General features: G+C 38.6%; 1 protein-coding gene across 1 annotated transcript in view; it reads right to left on the bottom strand.

Annotated features, from left to right (window-relative positions):
• Positions 1-16,829: 16,829 nt before the first annotated feature.
• The window catches only part of LOC138167964 (zinc finger protein 420-like), a 49,173-nt gene continuing 45,222 nt past the window's right edge, over positions 16,830-20,780 (bottom strand). The window contains exon 6 of the mRNA XM_069096949.1: positions 16,830-20,112. Coding sequence (XP_068953050.1) covers positions 18,895-20,112 — 1,218 coding nt within the window. The 3' untranslated portion in view covers positions 16,830-18,894. The remainder of the gene's footprint in view (positions 20,113-20,780) is intronic.

Below are 20,780 nucleotides of genomic sequence, written 5' to 3'. Positions count from 1 at the left end.
TCCTAGCATGATCAGGAAATGAGGACTCCTGAATAAATGAAGTTTCCAAATAACTTCTAATATTTTTGACCATTTTTAGTGGAAGGTTTTCAAAATATAATGTTAAATCTGTTTCACTGCCTTGGCAAATGCTATGTAAGACAATTTAACCTTTTAAAAAAATGACTTGAGTATATTTTTATGAGCATAATTTTGAATTGTGTGGGTATAGATTTTCCTGAATACAGTGTGAGACACAGAGTTGGGTGATACCCTGTAACTCACTCTCTTGGAAAAGTCTCTTGTTAGCCTACATTTTTATCATTTTCCTCTCTCAGAGAAATAAAATGTGTATTACCTCTAAACACAACATGACTTTTTCCCTCCTCAAAATGATTAGTAATTTTTGAGTCCCCAGGCAGTCTTCTCAGCTTCCAGAAAAACCTACTGTTAGTTCCCTTTGATTTTTTTAAATTGCTTAAAACAAATATTTATTTTCATATCACTAACACAAGTTACTTTACCTCATCAATTTCAGTTTACTCTTGCATTTAATATTTTAATGGAGTGCCCAGGAAGAGAATACCTTACTATTTTAAGAATACAAGTTCCTCTGGAGATAGAGCCTTCAAATCTAACAAAATTCCTCATTGTCTCTAATGGCACTTCTGCAAATATAATACTAGACCACAATTTTTACGATATTCAAATATTTACTTTCTCTGTAAGAAGCAATGTGCTAAGCACTAATGGACATAGAATGTTTAGATTTCTGTCCTTTCACAAAGCCCCAGGGAGTGATCCTGTTCTAGTTAATTTTTTTCCCTTAGCAAATACTAGTAGGTCTCAGTTTTGTCAGCTGTAAATCAGGAGTTAGACAAGATCTTTAAGTTCTCTCCCAATTCTGATGTTTCCTATGATCTAAAGTCCTTTCCTGTTCATTATATATCTCCATTGTCATAGTTCCATAAATCTGTTTATGAGAGTACACTTTTTAGTCAATGAACTAACCAATCAATTACATGTCATCTTTGATCCTACCCCTCTTCAGGGAAAGGTCTTATAAAGGAATGGTGTCAAATAGAAATATAGGCCATCTTATATATAAGATTGCTACAGGCCAAATATTGACTTAGAAAACTACATATTATCATCTATTATTATATTTTCATTTTTTAAATATTTCCCAATGATATTTTAATCTAGTTCCAGGGGCACTCAGGAATGTTGAGGGCTTTGTGTTGGAGGTCATGTGTTTTAATACTTCTTATATAAAGCATTAGCTGAATGAATGAATGAATGAATGCCCCACTGAAGAGAGGGGCAGAAGAGTCTGCAAACAAGATAAGGTGACTGTTTCCTGGGAGGGGTGTCTCTAGTCTACTTATTGGCACAGAGTTGTTGCAGAGCCCAAGAAGGAATGACCCTTTGGTAAGTAATATCTTAGATGCTGGAAAATGTGCCCTTCCAGTAATAACCCAGGGCCACTAGGTATCACATGTACCTTGTGGAAGCAATTAGTCACTCTATGTTTTATTGATCAAAGTTATTAAAGACTATTTATTTTATCAAATAGATGTTTGTAGGATGGTTGCTCAATAAAGACACATCTCTATTTGCAAAGTGTCCTAGTTTTTACACAAGAAACCTGGGACTTATATACTTTTGTGGCTACTTCCATAAAGTTATAGAAGTTACCTCATACTACAAGATTTGCATTAAAGTCACAAATCAGTAGTAGAATCAAATGAAAACTAAGCCAAAGACATACTTTTGATGTTAGCTGACAACAGTATGCAATATTGAGGACTTGCAGGAAGATAAATTACAAAAATGCAAACAGTAGTAAAATTATGAGAACAAAAATTATGAGAACAGTTGCATTTGATCAAAAGCAAAAATTGTTAATATCTGGATATCAAAGTAGGTACTAACATTTGCACAGAGGGTTTTTTTGATCTTGGTTAATAATTAGTAGTGGGGGGTGCCTATTAAATTTGTAATATAATTGATATCAATTTATATATAGTAGAATTTATAAAATTAAATAGGAGGGTACCTATTAAATTTGGCTAGACATTATGCATTGCTCAGTTATTTATAAGATTTGAGACTCCAGTGTCTTATCTTGCATATACTTCAAGCTTAGTCCTTAAGTTGTCTGCATTCAAATGGTTATTCCCTCTTTGTAGATACAGATCCAGCCCCAGAAATCTCATCTACAATCCCACTAAGAATGGAAGTAAATGGAGATTTGGACATAATGGAGACCCCTAATAATAATTCTACTTCGGGGTGACAATGGAAATAAATGACTGATGCTGAGCAAAAAGCCTGCAGCAGGCTCTTTGAGTTTTTTCCACTCTCCCTCAGGCATGTGCTTATGTGAATGACCTATATAGTTTGTCAGCTGTAATTTATGAAGGCCGCACAACACTCACCTTTGGTGCTATGTATTTGAATCAGCCAAAATTAGGCATTGACTACAAATGTGCAAAGGTGAATTTCATTCTAGAAATTCAGTCTAGAAAGGAGATTTAAGATAGGGATTCAAATGATAATTAAATAAATATAAATGCATGAACAAGGTGACAGATTGTTACTTCTTAGTGTTCCATATAGATATAGATATATGTGTGTATACACATATGTATATATACACACACACATATATGTATGCATATATGTGTGTGTATTTATCAGTTATAGGGCACTTAATTCACAGCTTTATGACTTCTAATTATTTGAACTAAAACACTGCAAATCTCACAATTTTGTTTCCTTTTTACATCAGCATAAGCAATTTCAACAAATGTCCTAGGACCTAGAACGTATGTGCAGAGTACTGGTAGGGCTAAGGAAGATAAATAAAATATAGTCCTTTTCATCATTTAATTCAACAATAAGTGCCTACTACTGTGTGCAGAGAACTCTGTTCTTGGGAACATAAAAAGTTTACGTAAGACAAGCTTTTTTCTCATTAAGATCATGGTCTGGTAGAGAGGTGACAAAGATAAGGAAAAGGTTATTATAAGGGTGCAGAATGCTATGTAAGATGAGAGACAATAGGAACCTATGAAGGCTTCCTGGATGAGTGGCCATTTGAATTTAGCAAAGGATTCAGTAGGAATCAAAAGGGGACAATAGTAAAATAAGGTCTTTTTTTCTTTTTCCCTCCCAGATGTGGGGAGGGGAGGTAGAGAAAAATGTCAATTGAAAAAAAAATAAAATAAAAATTACATTTTTTTAAAAAGATGGAGGGGTGGCTAGGTGGGCACAGTGAATAGAGCACCAACCCTGGAGTCAGGAGGACCTGAGTTCAAATCCAGCCTCTGACACTTAACACTAGCTGTGTGACCTTGGGCAAGTCACTTAACCCCAATTGTCCTGCCTTCCCCCCTCCAAAAATAAAAAAAAGGCAGAAGTGATGAAGGATATTACAGGCATAGGAAACAAAGAGAATAGGAGCCAAGGCAAGAAAATATAGTATAAAATTAGAGGTAGAGAGTAGTTCAAGCTGGATAAAACACAAAATACAGAAAGGGGCTTTAATAAGGGTGAAGGCTGAAAAGTATAGCCCAAGATTATAGAGGTCCTTGAATGCCAGGAAAAGGAGGTTAAATTTTATTCAGTAGGTCACTAAAGATTTTCAAAAATGGATATTCATACGTAAGATTATTCTTGGTTGGTTGGTTGTTGTCCTTTGTTCTTGAGGATAACCAAAATGACATCACTATGTTGGGGTCAATGTACAATGTATCTAACTGTGGCTGATCAGACCAATATGAGCTAGAAAGACTCTACCACGGTTTAGGCACAAATAGTCCATATGAACTTTTGGAATGAGATATCTCTAAATTTACACATCTCAGTTCTTTTGAGCTACTGCAATTCTGTTTTGTTCATAGAGCACAGTGCCTTTCTTTGATGCAGGTACACTATGTTGGGTGGTCCTATGCCAATGTCTCCCCTGTCTCACAATCATTTCCAAGATTCTTCAGAGAAATCTTAAGCGTCCTTACATTGCTTCTTCTAACCTCCATGTGAGCATTTGCCTTGTGTGAATTCCCTGTAAAATGTCTTTTAGGCAAATATACATTTGGCATTCTAACATGGCCAGCCCATTAGAGTTGCTCTTTCTGTAGTACAATTGGAATGCTTGGCAGGTCAGCTCCACAAAAGATCTCAGTGTCTGGTCCCTTATCCTGCCAGGTGATCTTCAGAGTCTAAGACAATCCAAGTGGAAGCAATTCAGTTTCCTGGCATGGTGCTGATACACTGTCCAAGTTTCATAGACATGCAACAATGAGGTCGGCACAAGAGCTCTAGAGACCTTCAGTTTGGTAGGCAGCCTAATACCTCTTCCCTATTACACTATCCTTTAGAGATTCCCAAATGCTGAACTAGCTCTGGTAATTCCTGCATCAACCTCATCATCTATGTAGACATCCTTGGAAAATATAATGCCAATATAAGTGAACTTATCCGCAGCATTCAAAATTTCTCCATTTGTTGTAACCAATGGTTCCACATATGGGTGGTATTGTAATGGCCAGTGGATAATGTGTGTTCTCTTGGTGTTAATTTTTAGGCCAAAATTAGCACAAGTCACAGAAGATTGATCCATTTTCTACTCTATCTCAGCCTGAGAGTCTGCATTGAGTGTACAATCATCTGTGTACACAAAATTACATGCAAAAAAAATTATTCTAGCAGCACTAAGAATGATGAATTGGAAGAATGAGAGAGAAACCTATTTGTTGAAGGAGACCTCAGAGGTCTTCTAGTCTACTTCTCTTCACTTTACAGATGAAGAAATAGGCCTAAACAGGTTATGAATTTTTATCTAACATCAAACACATTATATCAGAGATAGATTTTGAACCCAGGACCTCTAGCTCCACAGCCAGTGTTCTTTCCAGTTTACCAGAAGGCTATTGCAATAGTCCACGTGGGTGTTAATGAGTAGAGCTACACTAAGGTATTAGTGGGGATAGAACCAGCATTAATTAACTAAAACCAGGGAGTAGGCAGGTACAACACATATACAAATATCTGAGGAGGAAGAGCTCACTTTCACCCGGGGGAAAAAAGGGGAGTTTTAATGAAAAAAATGGCATTTGAGCTGAGCCTTGAAAGAAGAGAATTTCAAAAGGCAGAGATGAGAGGAAAAGAATGTCCTGGGTAGTGCGTAAAGAAAGGCAGAAGAGTGCAAGATGAGGTCAGGGGACAAATATCTAGTCGTCCGTCAGAGTTGTGAAACATGATGTTATCCTCTTTTTTCAGCACAGACCCATCAGAAACACTTTGGTTAATCAAACTCATTCTAATCAAAGCACTTTCTGATTAGAGGTTCTAAAACTGACAGTTTCTTCATACCATTAAAAATCTAACATAAGCCATTTTGGAATGTGTGCTAAGGATAGAACAGAGGGTTTCAACACTTGGACAACAAGGACTGAGGCTACTCTCTGTGAATAGTCCATAGACTTCATACCATGACAAGATTAAGTCCATTAGATTTAGTCACTGAACACATTTCTGAGTACCTACTATGTGCTCAGTTTTGGGGGAGGAGAGGGTGTTGGGGAGGAAGAAATAGGGAAGTGATAAAGTGAACTGCAGGGTGGAGAGGGAGAGATAAAAAAAAATTTAAGTGCACAGCAGAGAACAAAAGAAAACTTGGAGGTGATGAGAATCAGGTTATGCTGTGGTGGGGTCATCTTGAAAGAATTCATAGACTCAGACTGTATTCAAGCCAAGCATAGGCATTTATTGTGGTTTTGAGGTTTCACTCTCTGGTAAGCAGGTAAGTTCCTTAGAGGAGCTAGAAATTTCAGGAAGGTTAGACAGGCAATTTTATAGAGTATGTGATGCTGATTACACAACAGAAAATATGAATAATATATGAATATTAAGAAGGCAGGAGGGATTTGTCAAGGGATTAGGCAATAGGGGAGGGGTCCTAGCCTCAGTGGAACTGTGCATGCAATTTCCCATAATGCATGCAGAAAAACCCATGAAGGGAGCATTTATGTATGATAATGATATTATAATAAACCTCTCTACGTCATAAGTTTACTTTAGGCCAGTTCTTTACTATTATTGTGCAGGCACCATCTTAGGGAAAGTCCCTTCTATGGTTTGGTAGTCAAGCATCCTGGTGGTGCTGCTTTCTGGTTAGCTGGCTATTGTAGTCCAGTTTGAGGCTAAATGGATGATGTGGTCAAGCAATGCCTGCTTCTCAGTGGGGCATGTGAAGAAGTTAGGGTATTGAGTCTAAGGGCAGTGGCTGGGACAGTGTCTAGGATGCCATTCCAGAAAAGCAGGGTAGCTTTGAAAATATTGTGTCTTATTTGTTATATAGGTTTCAAAGTAAAACGGTAAAAGTAAACTGGAATGGAAATTCATGGTTTTATATTAAATACTCATGTTGTTCTGTGTACATGGAAATGTTCTTTTTTGTCTTTTCATGTTGAAGCTCAAAATGAATAAGAAATTTTTAAATAACATAAAAAAGAGTGAATTGCAAAGAACAATAGACTTGATTTCAGAAGCCTGGGGTTTGAATGATGTCTCTATCATTTACTAGCTGTGTGATTTTGTTCAGATCCCAACTTCTCAGTTCAGATCACAAACTCGGTGGGAACAATAATACCTGAGCTAGAGAATCAGATGAAATAGTGTACATAAAGCATTTGTAAACCACAAAGCACTGCATAAATATCAGTGCAGGGTACTGCAAAGAAAAATTATTTTCTCTGCTGCATTTCTACGATGGGAGGAGCAGCTAGGTGGTGGAGTAAAGATAGAATCTTAAATCTGAAGACCTTAATTCACTTATTTGCTATATGACCCTAAGCAAGTCACTTAATATCTTTCAGGCTCAGTTTCCTCTTCTATAAAATGAAACAAATAGCATCTGCCTTCACAATGAAGATCAAATAAGATAATATATGTAAAGCAGTTTGAAAATCTTAAAACATCTTATTAGTTAATATTATAAAGAGGCAGCCAGATGGTACAGTGAATAGAGCACTGGATCTGGAATCAGCAAAACCTGAGTTTAAGTTCTGCCTCAGGCACTAACTGTGTGACCCTGGACAAGTCACTTAACCCTGTTTGCCTCAGTTCCTCATCTGTAAAATGAGCTGGAGAAAGAAATGGCAAAACATTCCAATATCTCTGCCAAGAAAACCATAAACGAGGTAACAAAGAATCAGAAATGACTGAAATGACTAAACAACAACAAATTATTATAAAACAACCCCTTGAGGCAGGGATTACATGTAACCCTGATTTTACAAATGAGAGAACTGTGGCTTAGAACACTTAAATGACTTGTCCATTGTTATGAACAAAGTATTAGGGGCAGGAGACTTCTACAGCACATGAGAAAATAGATGGATAACTAGTCATTTTTTCTGATCCCCAGGACTTCTCAAACCTCTCCAAACCAAAGCTAAAGCAACTTCAGCAGTCTCCATGACTTAGGACACTCAGGATCCAAAAATAGTTAAAACAACAAAAAATCCATAAAGTGATAATACAGTGAACTCACTCAGCACCCCTCCCCCACACTCCCTACTATAGTCATTAGCCAACCACATGTGGGCTCACAACAAAACTATACCCCATATATTCCAATTTCCCCTCCTGTCCAGTGCAGTTGGTGATCCTGGCTCCAGAATGAGCAAGTTTCCTTGTTCCAGGACAAATAGCCAGCCTGCCTTGGCAGGTCTCCAGACCGCTGAAGCTTGTTGGGACCATACAACCAGCACTACAGCAGGCATTGTTCTATGCCTCAAAAAGATCTCTGGAGGAGAGCCAGGAACAAGAGGGAATGAAACAGGACATGTGTCTGGGCTGAAAATAGAGCTCAACACCACATATCACTCTACCACCTCCTTCCAGAACCTTGGAAACCTAAACTACAAAAATCAACCCATAGCACCAGCATGGCACCTCTCTGAATTGCCATATCAGAACAACGAACTGAGGAACAGAGGGAATGGGACAGGACACTGACATAAGACACTCCACTAAGCCTGAGAGATCATGTTCAGCACCCAGCTTGGAACAGCTCTATCCACCCAAAAGTCACTTGCAGCAGAGACCTAGGCTTGATGTAATGTAAATTACCCAGCGTGGAAGAAGACTGAGATGCTTTGAGATTCAGCCCCTAAGGAAACCACCATCAGAGAGGAGTTAAAGAGTTAGAAAATGAACTGGGGGGTGGGGGGTCATGGATGAAATTACAGAGATCTCAGGAAGGAAAAAAACTCTAAGACTTTGAACATAATCAAATAAATCATTAATAGCAGAAAGAAATACAGTTTCCAAATTTGGAAAACAAATTCAAACATACATGAATAAATTGTCCTAAACAAATGAAAATGATACAACACTTGATGAGACACAGGACCCTGTGGAATTTAAGGAGAACGAGGAACCACGACACTGTTCCTGAGTGGTTCAAAAGAGAAATGAGAATTATGAGAGCAGAGTTTATGGCTTGCACAACAAAAATAATGAGCAGAATAGAAAAACTGGAATCTGCTATGGCCAGTCTCACCAAAGAAACACAAGAGAGAAGAATAGCTTGGGAAACAAATGCACAGAAGTGAAGGACAATCTAGAAGAAAAACAAAAAAAAAAATGTTCTAAATCATTATTAATTAGAAAAAAGTAAATTAAAATAACTTTGAGATATCTCACACTTATTAAATTGGTTAAAATGATAGAACAGGAAAATGACACAGCTTGAGGGGATGTGGAAAAATTGGGATATTAATACACAGTTGGTGGAATTGTGAACTGATCCAACCACTTTGAAGGGTAATGTGGAAATTTGCCCAAAGAATTACAAAACTGTGCAAACCCTTTGACCAAACAATACCAGTCTTAGGTCTATTTCCCAAAATGACCAGGGAAAAAAGAAAAAGAACCTATATGTTCTAAAATATTTATAGTAGCTCTCTTTGTGGTGGCAAAGAACTGGAAATTGAGGGGATGCCCATCAGCTGGAGAATAGCTAAACCAGTTGTAGTATATGGTTGGGATGATATACAAATGATGTAAATGTGCTGTAACAAATGGATGAGCTGTTTGATTTTAGGAAAACATGGAAAGACTTGCATGAAGTGATGAAAAGTGAAGTGAGCAGAACCAAGAGAACATTGTATACAGTAACAGCAAATTATTCAAAGAATATCTGAACAACCAGATTATTTTGGGTACTACAAATACTCAAATTAATTATAAAGGACCTGTGATGGTGCTATCCACTTCCAGAGAAAGAACTGATAAACAGAAGTATGCATGGTATGGTTTTACATGTATTTATAAATCTGTGTCAAATGGTTGCTTTCTCTAGTGTAAGGAGGGAGTGAGTTTGTAACTTAAAATGTAACAAAAAATTAATTTAATTTTTCAAAAAAGATAGGAGGTTATGGTCAGATAGGGGACTGTTTGATTTTCAGAGATAATAAGCCAGTAAATCTGAAGATAATGAGGTTACAAAACAAGCATCAAAGAAGGCTGAGAAAAATATGACCAGTGATCAGTCTGAGATTTGAAGTTTCAAAGGTAAGGAGAAAGATTACATAGAAAGGCAGATATACCTTGATTAATTACATGGAAGGTGTACTTTGTATGTAACCTTAACATTTGCTATGTTTTGCATGTAACCTATGTATTTGTTCTAACCTTTGTAACTTTGCTATGTATTTTGTTTCTGATTGTGACCTACTTGTCTGGTCTACCTCATGAAATTTTGACGTATATGCTATCTATCATATATTTATGTGTTTACTATGTAATCTTGGATAATTACCTGTGACACTCAATATGCCAACTAATTGATGCTTATGATATATACTTATAGAGATAGTCATACACTTGGTGAGATTTTCAGGGACTGTATTTCTTTTTTAACTGGGAAATATAAGGAGACTATCTAAGGACTTCATTTCCCATAGTGCTTAGAGGCAAAAGAGTATTATGCAAAAAAAAATTTTAAAAAGAGTATTATGCAGATTTTGTGTGATGTCACCAGAAAAGGACTTTGGTGGAGAGGCTCTACAAGGTGAAATGTTTAAAAAGCAGGACTGTAAGAGCATGAGGGAGTGGCAATATGCAGAGCTAAGATCAGGGTAGAGTAATAATGTGGGGGCAGCAAGCATGGTATCCTGAACTTGCAGTACAATCTGGACCATGGTCATGACTACAGACTTGAGGCAAGAGATTTCAAACATTCTCCATCCTACTGCAAGGGACTCCTAAGAAAGAATCCAAGAATCAGGAAACTTCACCTCTGTTACTTGGACAGTTAGTTGCAGAATGGTGGTGTCATCCAACAAAGTTGGAAAATGAGAGGAATTAAAACAGAATTAGGCTGTAATTCTCCTTTGTGAATGGGTACAGAGAGTATTTTTTCTATTTTACCCCCTTGTTTTTGGTGCTTTATGCTTTAATTAAATGTTTTGCTCTTGTATTTCTGTTTCTGGTATATAGCAAAAATAATATACTGGATGGGAGCTTGGGCTGTGGAATTAATTACTTATCACCTCCCAAACCAGCCACATTGAATCTAGAAGTAGTTAAGGGGAGAACTATGTTTGGGAACATACCTGGTATGTTTATGAATTAAAGTTTTTTTTTCAGAACTATATCAAGCTATTGCTACCTACATTAGCATTAATTAATAGCTATTGATTTTTTTGGTGGGGGATGTGTGGGAATCAGTGTTACAAAGTCATTTATACTGGTATTATACAAGCTGCTGGGCTTCACTGAAGATTTCTCCTTTTTAAAATCTAGGATATAATTTCACACCAAGCTTCCCACTGTAAACTCCAGACACATTGATTCAAATAAGCATAATAGGTATCAAAGAGCCATTACATTTTTTTAATTTGTGTTTTTTTTGGTTGTCTTTGTTGTTGTTTGCTTTTTGGAGGGCAGTTGGGGTTAAACAACTTGCCCAAGGTCACATGGCTAGTAAGTGTTAAGTGTCTGAGGCCGGGTTTAATTTAGGTTATTGCTGAAAGTATTTGAGGGAAGCAAAACATGACCTAGATGACTGTGTATCATCCATTTGAGTATGTTCAATAAAGCTACTTAATTATTGAAAAATTAGTGAATATTAATAAGACTCAAACCTCAAATACCACTGATCTTGGGGGTTCTCTGTTGACTGTGATCATGATGGTATTGTAAAGACTAACCATGTTGTAGACTTGTTTGAGGTAATGTCAGATACTATTATATAGAAAGGAAAATAGTGGATTTCTATATGTACTATATAAACTATCTGAAACTATAACCTATTAAAATATTCCCCAAAAAATAACAGTTGAAGGGGTCACTTGGAAAGTAGTTATAATAAATTCTGACCAGGAACTCATGAGCAAATGTAAATCCTTTCTGGTGAGAAAAAGTAAACTGGGAAATGATTTAAAAGGCCCACCAAAGATGAAAACACCATCTTCAACAACCAGTGCCCCCAGACCCACACCCAGTAACTGTAGTAACCATCAATGAGGTGTCAACCTTCTTCAGAAGACAGTGACTCAATGAGATCTGTAGTCACAAGGGGAAGTTGTAAGCTACAAGAAGTATTACTAAGTTCCACCTGAAAAAATACTAGAATTTTCAGGACATTTATCCCTACCCCGACCCCTTTTTTCTCTCTCTCTCTCTCTCTCTCTCTCTCTCTCACACACACACACACACACACACACACACACACACGAATTTTCTGAGTTGTGTAAGGGATTTGCCACAGAAACAATGCAATAATGTTTATAAGTGTAGGGGCTAGAGAAAAATCTGCTTTTGACCTTATACACTTCCTGAAAATGAGTGTGCAGAGGTCATAGTATCTGAACTCATGCCAAGTGATTCCTTGGGGCCCTTTGACTTTTTAATGGTTCATGGAAAATGATTGGTGACAGGAACCATTTGGAAGTATTGATGTAGCTGGATGATCTCACTGTATCTGAATCAAATGCTATCAAGAGACAATTGCCAGTCTGGCAGAGCAACTGATAAGTGTCTTAACCAGACATAAATATTGAACTTGGGATGACAGAAATGCTACTAGCCACATTTCAAGAATTTTCAAGCACTACTTCCTACTTTTCTAGGATTCAGTGACTATCAGAAGTTGGTACAAAACTATGACATTATCACTCAGCCTCTCAATAAGATTACTTAATAGAAGTGTGTTTCAGAAGAATTGGAAATGTAAAAACAGGTATTTGACTTGAAACTTAAGCACCATTTACTGCTTATTGCAGTAAGAAATGTGGGCAGAACTTCAAGGACTTGGCTGACCACTTCATACATACACTAGTGTTGACTTTTACAGATCCAACCCCTGCCTCAACAGCAATCTCTGTCACCCCATGTAGTCATCTCCTCCACCTTCACTTTAGCTCCACATACTCTTGCATTCATCTGTGGACCCTCATCAGTTCTCAAAGCACTGTTTTTAAGTACTTCCTTCCTCTGACTTATGATCATGTGTTCCTTCCACCTACTGCTATACCCACCTATCTTCAGCCTCAGGTTTAAAGAGGAACTACACTTTCTTCTGCAGAAGACCACTGACCTTCCATCTTCTGCTGCCCATGTCCTAAAAGAAGGTGGCAAAGTGTCAAGGGGCCAGACTGACTTCCATCTGTCCCAACTCAAAATCCCCCAACAGGCAAAACTGCTGCATCTACCTGATCTCAAGTCTCAGATGAGAAGAGGAGATTTATCTTCCTCTGACACTCCCATCATCTTCTATTCATATCTCCTAAGAGTAGGCTGGTGGGGTTCACCAGTACACCTTCCAACTATCACTGCAGGACAACTTCTCCCTTCTGCTGCCAGCCTCACCTCCCACCTAGAATGTGGAGAGCACCCAGGTGGGAGGAACAATCTTCCCTGTGACATCAGGCCTTCCATCTCCTGTTGTGCCTGTTCCTTGAGGGAACGGGAAAAGGCAAGTTGGTAAAAGACATAAATGTCTATCTCCTGCTGCACCATCTCCTACCTAATCTCCAGGCTTCAGAGGCAAAAGGAGTAATGAAATAGGACTTCCCAACTTACTGTATGCATTCTATCACATGCTGTGCATAGTTTTTCCTGCCTGACCTCTAGCCTCCTCCATCAAAAAGAATGACACCTATCACTCCAAGATGAACATTGTCATAACTGGTCATACCTGACACCTCCCAGTGATTAGAACCCCAGTAAATTATCATCCAAACCCCAATCTCCATCCTCCATCTGATTCCTTATTCCCATCCCCCTCAACTCTCTCACACCAAAGTCCCAAACAAACACCACGCACCCTTCCTCTGTGCCCTCTGGAATGCCCGTTCCGTAAGTAACAAACTTACTTCCATGTTAAATCTTTTCCTGTCCCTCTCCAACTTCTAGCAATCACTGAAAACCAGCTCCCCACTGATGACATTGCCTCCTTGACAACCCTTTCCAATACTGGTTGCAGTCTCATCCTTCTCAGCTTATTGGTCAAATTCTCCTCGATCCTCTCATCACTTCCAGGTTCCCCCTGCCATCTTCGCTCAATAATCTCTCCTCCTTTGAGGCCCATGTTATCCACTCGATAAAAATCCTAGTAGCTATTGTCAACAGACCTCCAGGTCACTCCCCTTACTTCCTCAACAATTCCAGTACCTGCCTCACAATTTCTCTCTCCTCTTCAACTCTTACCTTCCTACTAGAGGACTTCTAACATACATATTGATTCTCCTTTAAATACTTTAACCACCGAGCTCCTCAACCATTTACCATTACATACTCCTCCACCTCACTTCAGCCACACAAAGATGGTCATACCCCTGATCTTGCCATTATCTGCAAATGTACCATACCACCTCCATGTTCAAGAATTCCAAAATTCCCTTATCTGACCATAATCTATTGGCTTTCTACCTTGCCCTCTGCTCTCTTACAAAACCCTACTCCTTACCCTCATCATGACCTCCAATCTCTAGATCCCTCACCTTTCTCCCAGGCCATCACCCCTGCACTACCAACTCTACTCTTTTCCCCTTCTTGACTCCCTGGTGAACCAGTTCAACTCTACACTGTCCTCTTCTCTAGAGCCCCTGGTACCCTTATATCACCAATTACATCTTGGCGAGCCTCAGCCTTGGGTGACTTCCATCACTCAGTCTTCACACACACACACAAACTGCTTAAAGTATGGACAGATCACACAGCCATTCTAACTGGGTCTCCTACAAATGTTACACAATCTCAATTGTGCTCTCACTACTGAATTTAATTGCAACTGCTAAGCAATCCTACACCTCTCTCAACTCTTTATCCTATTCTCCTTAGTGTCTGTTCCAAAGTTTTTCATCCCTCCTAAAACCTCCCATGGCTCCTTTCCCCTACCCTCTCATTTGCGAAATTTGCCTCATATTTTGCAGAAAAAAAATTTAAGCCATTCATTGTGAGCTCTCTCTTCCCCTCATCTCATAACACACTGATTCCTTCTGCCACTGTTCTCCTTCATATCTGTCTCATACAGAGGCAGCCTTACTCCTTACCAAGAACCACCCCTCTACCCACAATTGCAAAAGCAATTCCATTCCATCTCCTCTCCTCCAACACACTGCCCCCTCTGTCGTCCCCAATCACTTATCTTTAGTCTCTCCCCGTCTGTTGGCTTCTTTTCTACTGCCTATAAATAGGCTCATGTCAGTCCTATCCTCAAAAACACTCACTTGATCCATCTCTCTCCACTAACTATTGTCCTATATCTCTTCTATCCTGTGAAGGGAGTATGTTAGATGGGGAAAGATGAGGCGCGTTCTTGGGCCCCCTTGTGGATTCTCAAACAGCTGGCGGTTATTTTAGACATACATTCTAATGGATGCATGAGCTTGGCTATAGGCAGCTATGCATGTCACATGAATAATAAACTGAAAACTACTTTTAAATTCTAATTCATTAATTTAAATCTATTGAGTTTTAAATTGCTTAAAACTGTTAATTATTTATAACTAAAACCAATTAATTGAAAAATCCATAGATGTCCTAAGAAAAAACACACAGGATGATGCATACTCACAGAGTTCAAATGACCAAGATAAAAAAACAAGACAACAGAAGGAAAAGTGAACTTTGATCTAGTCATTTCCAGATAATAAATGCATGCAATGCAACAAGTCAAGAAATGACACCAGGTATTATCATCTTAACCTATTAAAAATCAAGAGTTTTCTCCCTCAAAACTACAGGCAAAAGAGTTGGATAATCTGATTCACCTCAGGTCCCATACTACTAGAAATTATACACAGATAGTATATGGTACACATGCTGATTCAAGAGTCAGGAAATCTGTGTTCAAACTCTATCTCCGATAGTAGCACTGTGATAAGCAATTACTTTAATCTGTGCCTTACTTGCCACATCAAATAGGGATGATACTTATATTATCTACCTAGGCAGTTAGGTGGATAGAGTTTGGGACCTGAAGTTAGGAAGATCTGAGTACACATCTGGCCTCAGCTACTTACTATGTGACAAGGCAAGTCACTTAATTGCAATCTGCTTCAGTATCCTCATCTCTCCCCTCATCTGTAAAATAAGGATAATAATAGCAACTACTTCCCAGGGTTGTTGTGAAGATAAAATAACATCTCTGTAAAGCAATTTGCAAACTTAAAACACGATATAAATTCTAGATATAATTACCTCACAGTTGCTAAGGGTAAGGGGCTTTATAAGCCTGAATGAACTACACCCACATTTGTCTGGACTTGTAATATTACCAATGTGGGAAATTCTCAGGTTGGAATCTCCTTCCACCAATACAGATGAGCTACTCAACAATCCAGCCTTTCTGTTACATGTGCACTTGCCATCTTTTTACACAGAGGCTGTCCACCTCATGGTGACCACCCTCCCTCCACCAACTCCACCTCTTGGACACCCTTGTTCCATTCAATGCTTAGCTAAAATTCCACCTCCTCAAAGTCCTTCTTAACTCCTCCAATTAATGCTACCTTTCATCCCAAAATTAGCTTGTGTATATTTTGTGTTCACTTATATGTGTATATGTTGTTTTGTCCAAGAAGAATATAAACTCCTTGGGGCATAAAAAAAAGATACAATAAAGACCCACACATTCCTCTCAGAAGAAAAGTTCCTCTCTATACCTGGATTGAAGTCCCTGGTTGACAAGTAAAGCCGACATAGTGACAAGTGCTCTCCCAGGGTTTCAGCCAACTTTTGCAGTAACAGAGATGCTTCAGACATGGCCAACTTTGTTTCACAATTGAGAATGTGAGAAACAGCAGAAACAGACCCAAAGAATAAAAAAAGTATCGCTTGCTATCCTTTTAGGTGGCTCTTCAGGAATCAGCATTAAGAATGACATGAGGGGCGGCTAGGTGGCACAGTGAATAGAGCACCAGCCCTGGAGTCAGGAGGACCTGAGTTCAAATCCAGCCTCAGACACTTAACACTTACTAGCCTTGACATTGGGTAAGTCACTTAACCCCAACTGTCCTTCCAAAAAGCAAAAAAAAAAAAAAAAAAACAATGACACGAGTAGTTTTTGTGAGGCGCTAGAAGGCCTTTCAATGATGTAGCCAACTGTAGTTTACCTCTAGCAATCAGCATAGAGCAGACACAAAAATTCTGTTGCCTGAGAAATGCAAGACCTAAAAATGGTATGAAAAAGAAATCTAATTCAGGAGAGCTCATAAAAACTGAAAATCAAGCACTTCCCTCCTCCTGCTAAGAAGAGAATGAGAAGACATGGGGCCACCCTGACTTTTCCCAACTTCCCCCCAGGGGAGAAAAAGAAAAGGCCCTGATTCAATTGAACATTTATTACATATACATACAGCATACAGAGAACTTCTGTGCTGAGCACCAAGCAACTAAAGACACAAACACACCGGAGCAGTCACCTAGAACAAGCCTCCCTATGATCTGGATTTCATATCAGGTGGTGTGAATTTGAACGCCTGATATTTGGAAGTGTATGTGTGTAGTTTCTTTAGCATCTTGAGCAATGTCCTTCACAAAGGGCTGTTAGTCCCTGCAGCCTGAGGCTGGCCCTTTGGCTTGACAGTTTCCCTGGAACACTGGCTTCCTTGACGCTGCAGCAGGTTTTCGTGTCCTAATCCTCTCCACTGACTTCACCAAGATTCTTCCTCCTTGTTCCTGCTTTTTGCTCCCTCATTCTTAAGTGGGGAACATAAAAGCAAGGATATCTCAATGTGTTTATAGTGCATGGAGGAGAGAGTTCCTTATCTCTGGGTAACTGAGTTAGTCCATCCCCACCCCATTCACTTTTCTCACTCCCCATCCTATATTTACTAACACAGCTTGCCTTCCTGGGGATGCTGGTGAACTGTCCCTTTTTTTCTTTCCCCCAGACTGGGAATTCCTGACCACACCTGGTCAGCATGGTACAGGGAAGAGCGTTGACCCTGCAGTCAAGAGGCCCTGGACTCAAATGCCACCTCTGATGACAATCACTACCTGTGTGACTTGGGCGAGTCACTCATTTCTCTGAGCCTTTCCTCATCTCTAAAATAAGACGGCTGAATGAGGCTTCTTAAGTCCCTTCTAGTTCTAACTCTACAATCCTATCAAGTTACTTCTCCCTTCCCTTGTGGGTAATCTGCCAAGTGGGATTTCCCCAGAAATGCTAGAAAGGGCTGAAGTCAATAGCGAAACAAATACCAGACCAATTATGAGGTAGCATGGTATAGTGAAGAGAATGTTAGAGTTGGAATTAGAAAAAATCTGGGTTCAAATTGTGACTATGGCAGTTACTAACTCTGTGACCCTAGGCAAATCATTTAGATTATAAATTCTTTGAAGGCAGGGCCTATCTTTTGCCTCTTTTTGTATCCCTAGCACTTAGCACAATGCCTGGCATACAGTAAGTGCTTAAAAAATGTTTACTGAATGAATGAATGAAAACCTCTGTAAGCTTTCAGGTTCTTTATCTGTAAAATGAGGGTTGGATTAGATGGCCTTAAAGGTCCCTTCCATCTCCATATCTATTGATCCTATAAAAAAAATTGAGCTCAACAACTGTTCCTGTATGCTAAAATAGCATTAAAAACAACAGGAATTATGACAGAGCTAAGTGGAGAAGACTGAAAGTAAATATCCAATGAACATTATTAAGTATCTAATGAATGAAAAACACAATACTAATGTAAGTTTAAAGTCCAATTGGGATAAAAAAAAATCTTACATGATTTAGTTAGAAAGAAAATAAAAACCAATATACAGAATCATAGAATATCAAAACTGGAAACAATTGAGGCCAATCCTTAATCCAAGAAAATGAGGACCCACAGAGGAAAACTTATTTGCTTGATTTCAAACAGTTTGTAGAATCAAGGCTAAGGCTAGAGTCCAGGTCTCCTTAGCCCCATACTCTTTCCATTAGACCAGTGCATAAACTAAGGAGAAAATAATATACCACAACATTAATACAGAAGTACAAAAGGGCACATTATGGTATTTATGATTACAGTTGGAAGTGGGAGGCTTCCTGGAGAAGGGGATTTTTAACAAGATCTTGAAAGTGGTGAAGAGCAATGACAAGAAACCATGAAGATAAGTAAAAAGGCACAGAGGAAGGAATTAGCAGATCCTGTGCTAAATTGAAGTAGATTGGTTTGAATTAAGTGGACAAGTGGGGGATGTTGATCAAGCTTGGCTTGAATCAAGCAGACAAACAGGGGATGTTAATCTAGCTGGGCCTGTACTTATTACTCAAAGATTCACCCCCTTCTGTCTTAACTGTCAAAAAACAAAAAAAAAAATCCAAAACCCCATGTTAAACTAAGCGGACTCGCCTTTACTATGTTAAATATCTATGTCATGTTCTTCCTTTTCATTGTAACTACCAGCTTAAGCTCTGGTATGAATTCTCTGGTGTTTTCTTAAGTTTGAGCTCCATCTGAAGCTTTTTCCACATTCATTACATCCATATATTTTCTCCCCAGTATGAATTATTTGATGTTGAATGAGAGTTGAGCTCCGACTAAAAGCTTTTCCACATTCATTGCATTCATATGGTCTCTGTCCTGTATGAACTCTTTGATGTTGAATAAGGCTTGAGCTATGAATGAAAGTCTTCCCACAGGCACTACACTCATGGGGTTTTTCTCCAGTATGAATTCTCTGATGTAAAATAAGATGAGAACTCTGACTAAAGACTTTTCCACATTCAAGACACTCATAGGGTTTCTCTCCAGTATGAATTCTCTGATGTAGGATAAGATGTGAACTCCAACTGAAGGATTTCCCACATTCATTACATTCATGAAGTTTCTCCCCACCCTGAATTTGATGATGTTTTAAAAGGCCTGTACTGTCTAAGACATTCCCATATTCATTATATTGATGGGCTGTCTCCCCAGTATGAATTCTCAGGTGTTCATTTAGGTGTGAACTACGGTTAAATGCTTTCCCACATTTATTACACCTATAGGGTTTCACTCCAGTATGAATTAATTGATGTTGAAAAAAGTTTGAACTCTGACTGAAGGATTTCTCACATATATTACATTTATAGGGTTTCTCTCCAGTATGAATTCTTTGATGTTCTCTAAGGTGTGAGCTTCGACTGAAGGCTTTCCCACACATATGACATTTATGAGGTTTCTCACCAGTGTGAGTTCTCTGGTGTAGAATAAGGTGTGAACTCTGACTGAAAGCTTTCCCACATTCATTACATTTGTAGGGTTTCTCCCCTGTGTGGACTCTTTGATGTTTAATAAGTGTTGAGCTCCTACTGAAGGCTTTGCCACATTCTCTACATTTATGGGGTTTCTCTCCAGTATGGATTCGTTGATGTAGTGTAAGCTGTGAGCTCTGAGTAAAAGCTTTGCCACATTCTTTACATTCATAGGGTTTTTCTCCAGTATGAATTCTCTGATGTAACATAAGTTGTGAACGCCTACGGAAATCTTTCCCACATTCAGTACATTTATAAGGTTTCTCTCCTGTATGAATTTTCTGGTGTTCAATAAGGTGAGAGTTGAGGCCAAATGCTTTTCCACATTCCCTGCATTCAAAAGGTTTCTCTCCAGTATGAATTCTCTGATGGAGAATAAGATCTGAATTGTATTTAAAGCTTTTGCAACAAGTATCACATTTATGGGACCTTTCTTCTATAAGATCTCTCTGCTGTGCAAAAAAACTGGAGTTCAGCCTAAAATTTCTCCTAAATTCATTATATTCTTGTGCCCTCTTTCCTATGAGTTTTTTTTGGTGAGAGGTGGTGACTTTCCTGAAATCTTTCTCCTGGAAAGGACATTTTCTTAAGCTATCCCCCGAAGAACTTTCCTTCTGTTTCTCCAAACTGTCCTCAGAGTCACGGATTTCTCCAAAGGAAAGACTTTGGGAACTTTCCAACGTTTTCCTCTCTGATTCTATTTCTTTGGAAATTTCCTGATTATGAGTGCATAGCCTTTTTTCAGTCTTGATCTTAGAATCTGAAAAAATAAACAGAAAATGTAAATTTCTCCTGTTGTCTGTATAGAAATGAAGAAGTATTTGGCACATAATAGGTTCTTAGGCATCTGCTCCTAAACAAGTGAATAAGATCATAAAATTGAAATTAATATCTAACTTTTGAAAATAAAACCTTTGATAGCTTATAAACGAGAGCAAAATGGGAAGTTGATGTAATGCAGGAAATCATAACGTATAGTCCACAGATTCCTGGTACCTCGCCCCATGGGATCCATGGATAAATTTCAAGAAATCCATAAACTTGGATAGGAAAAAAA

This window comes from Petaurus breviceps, unplaced genomic scaffold (assembly GCF_028583685.1).
Source record: "Petaurus breviceps papuanus isolate PSGF00001 unplaced genomic scaffold, PetGlider_PUasm1.0 339, whole genome shotgun sequence".
NCBI classification, from domain to species: domain Eukaryota; kingdom Metazoa; phylum Chordata; class Mammalia; order Diprotodontia; family Petauridae; genus Petaurus; species Petaurus breviceps.
Note: the sequence above shows the minus strand (reverse complement) of the source record. Positions and strands in the feature narration are given on the sequence as shown.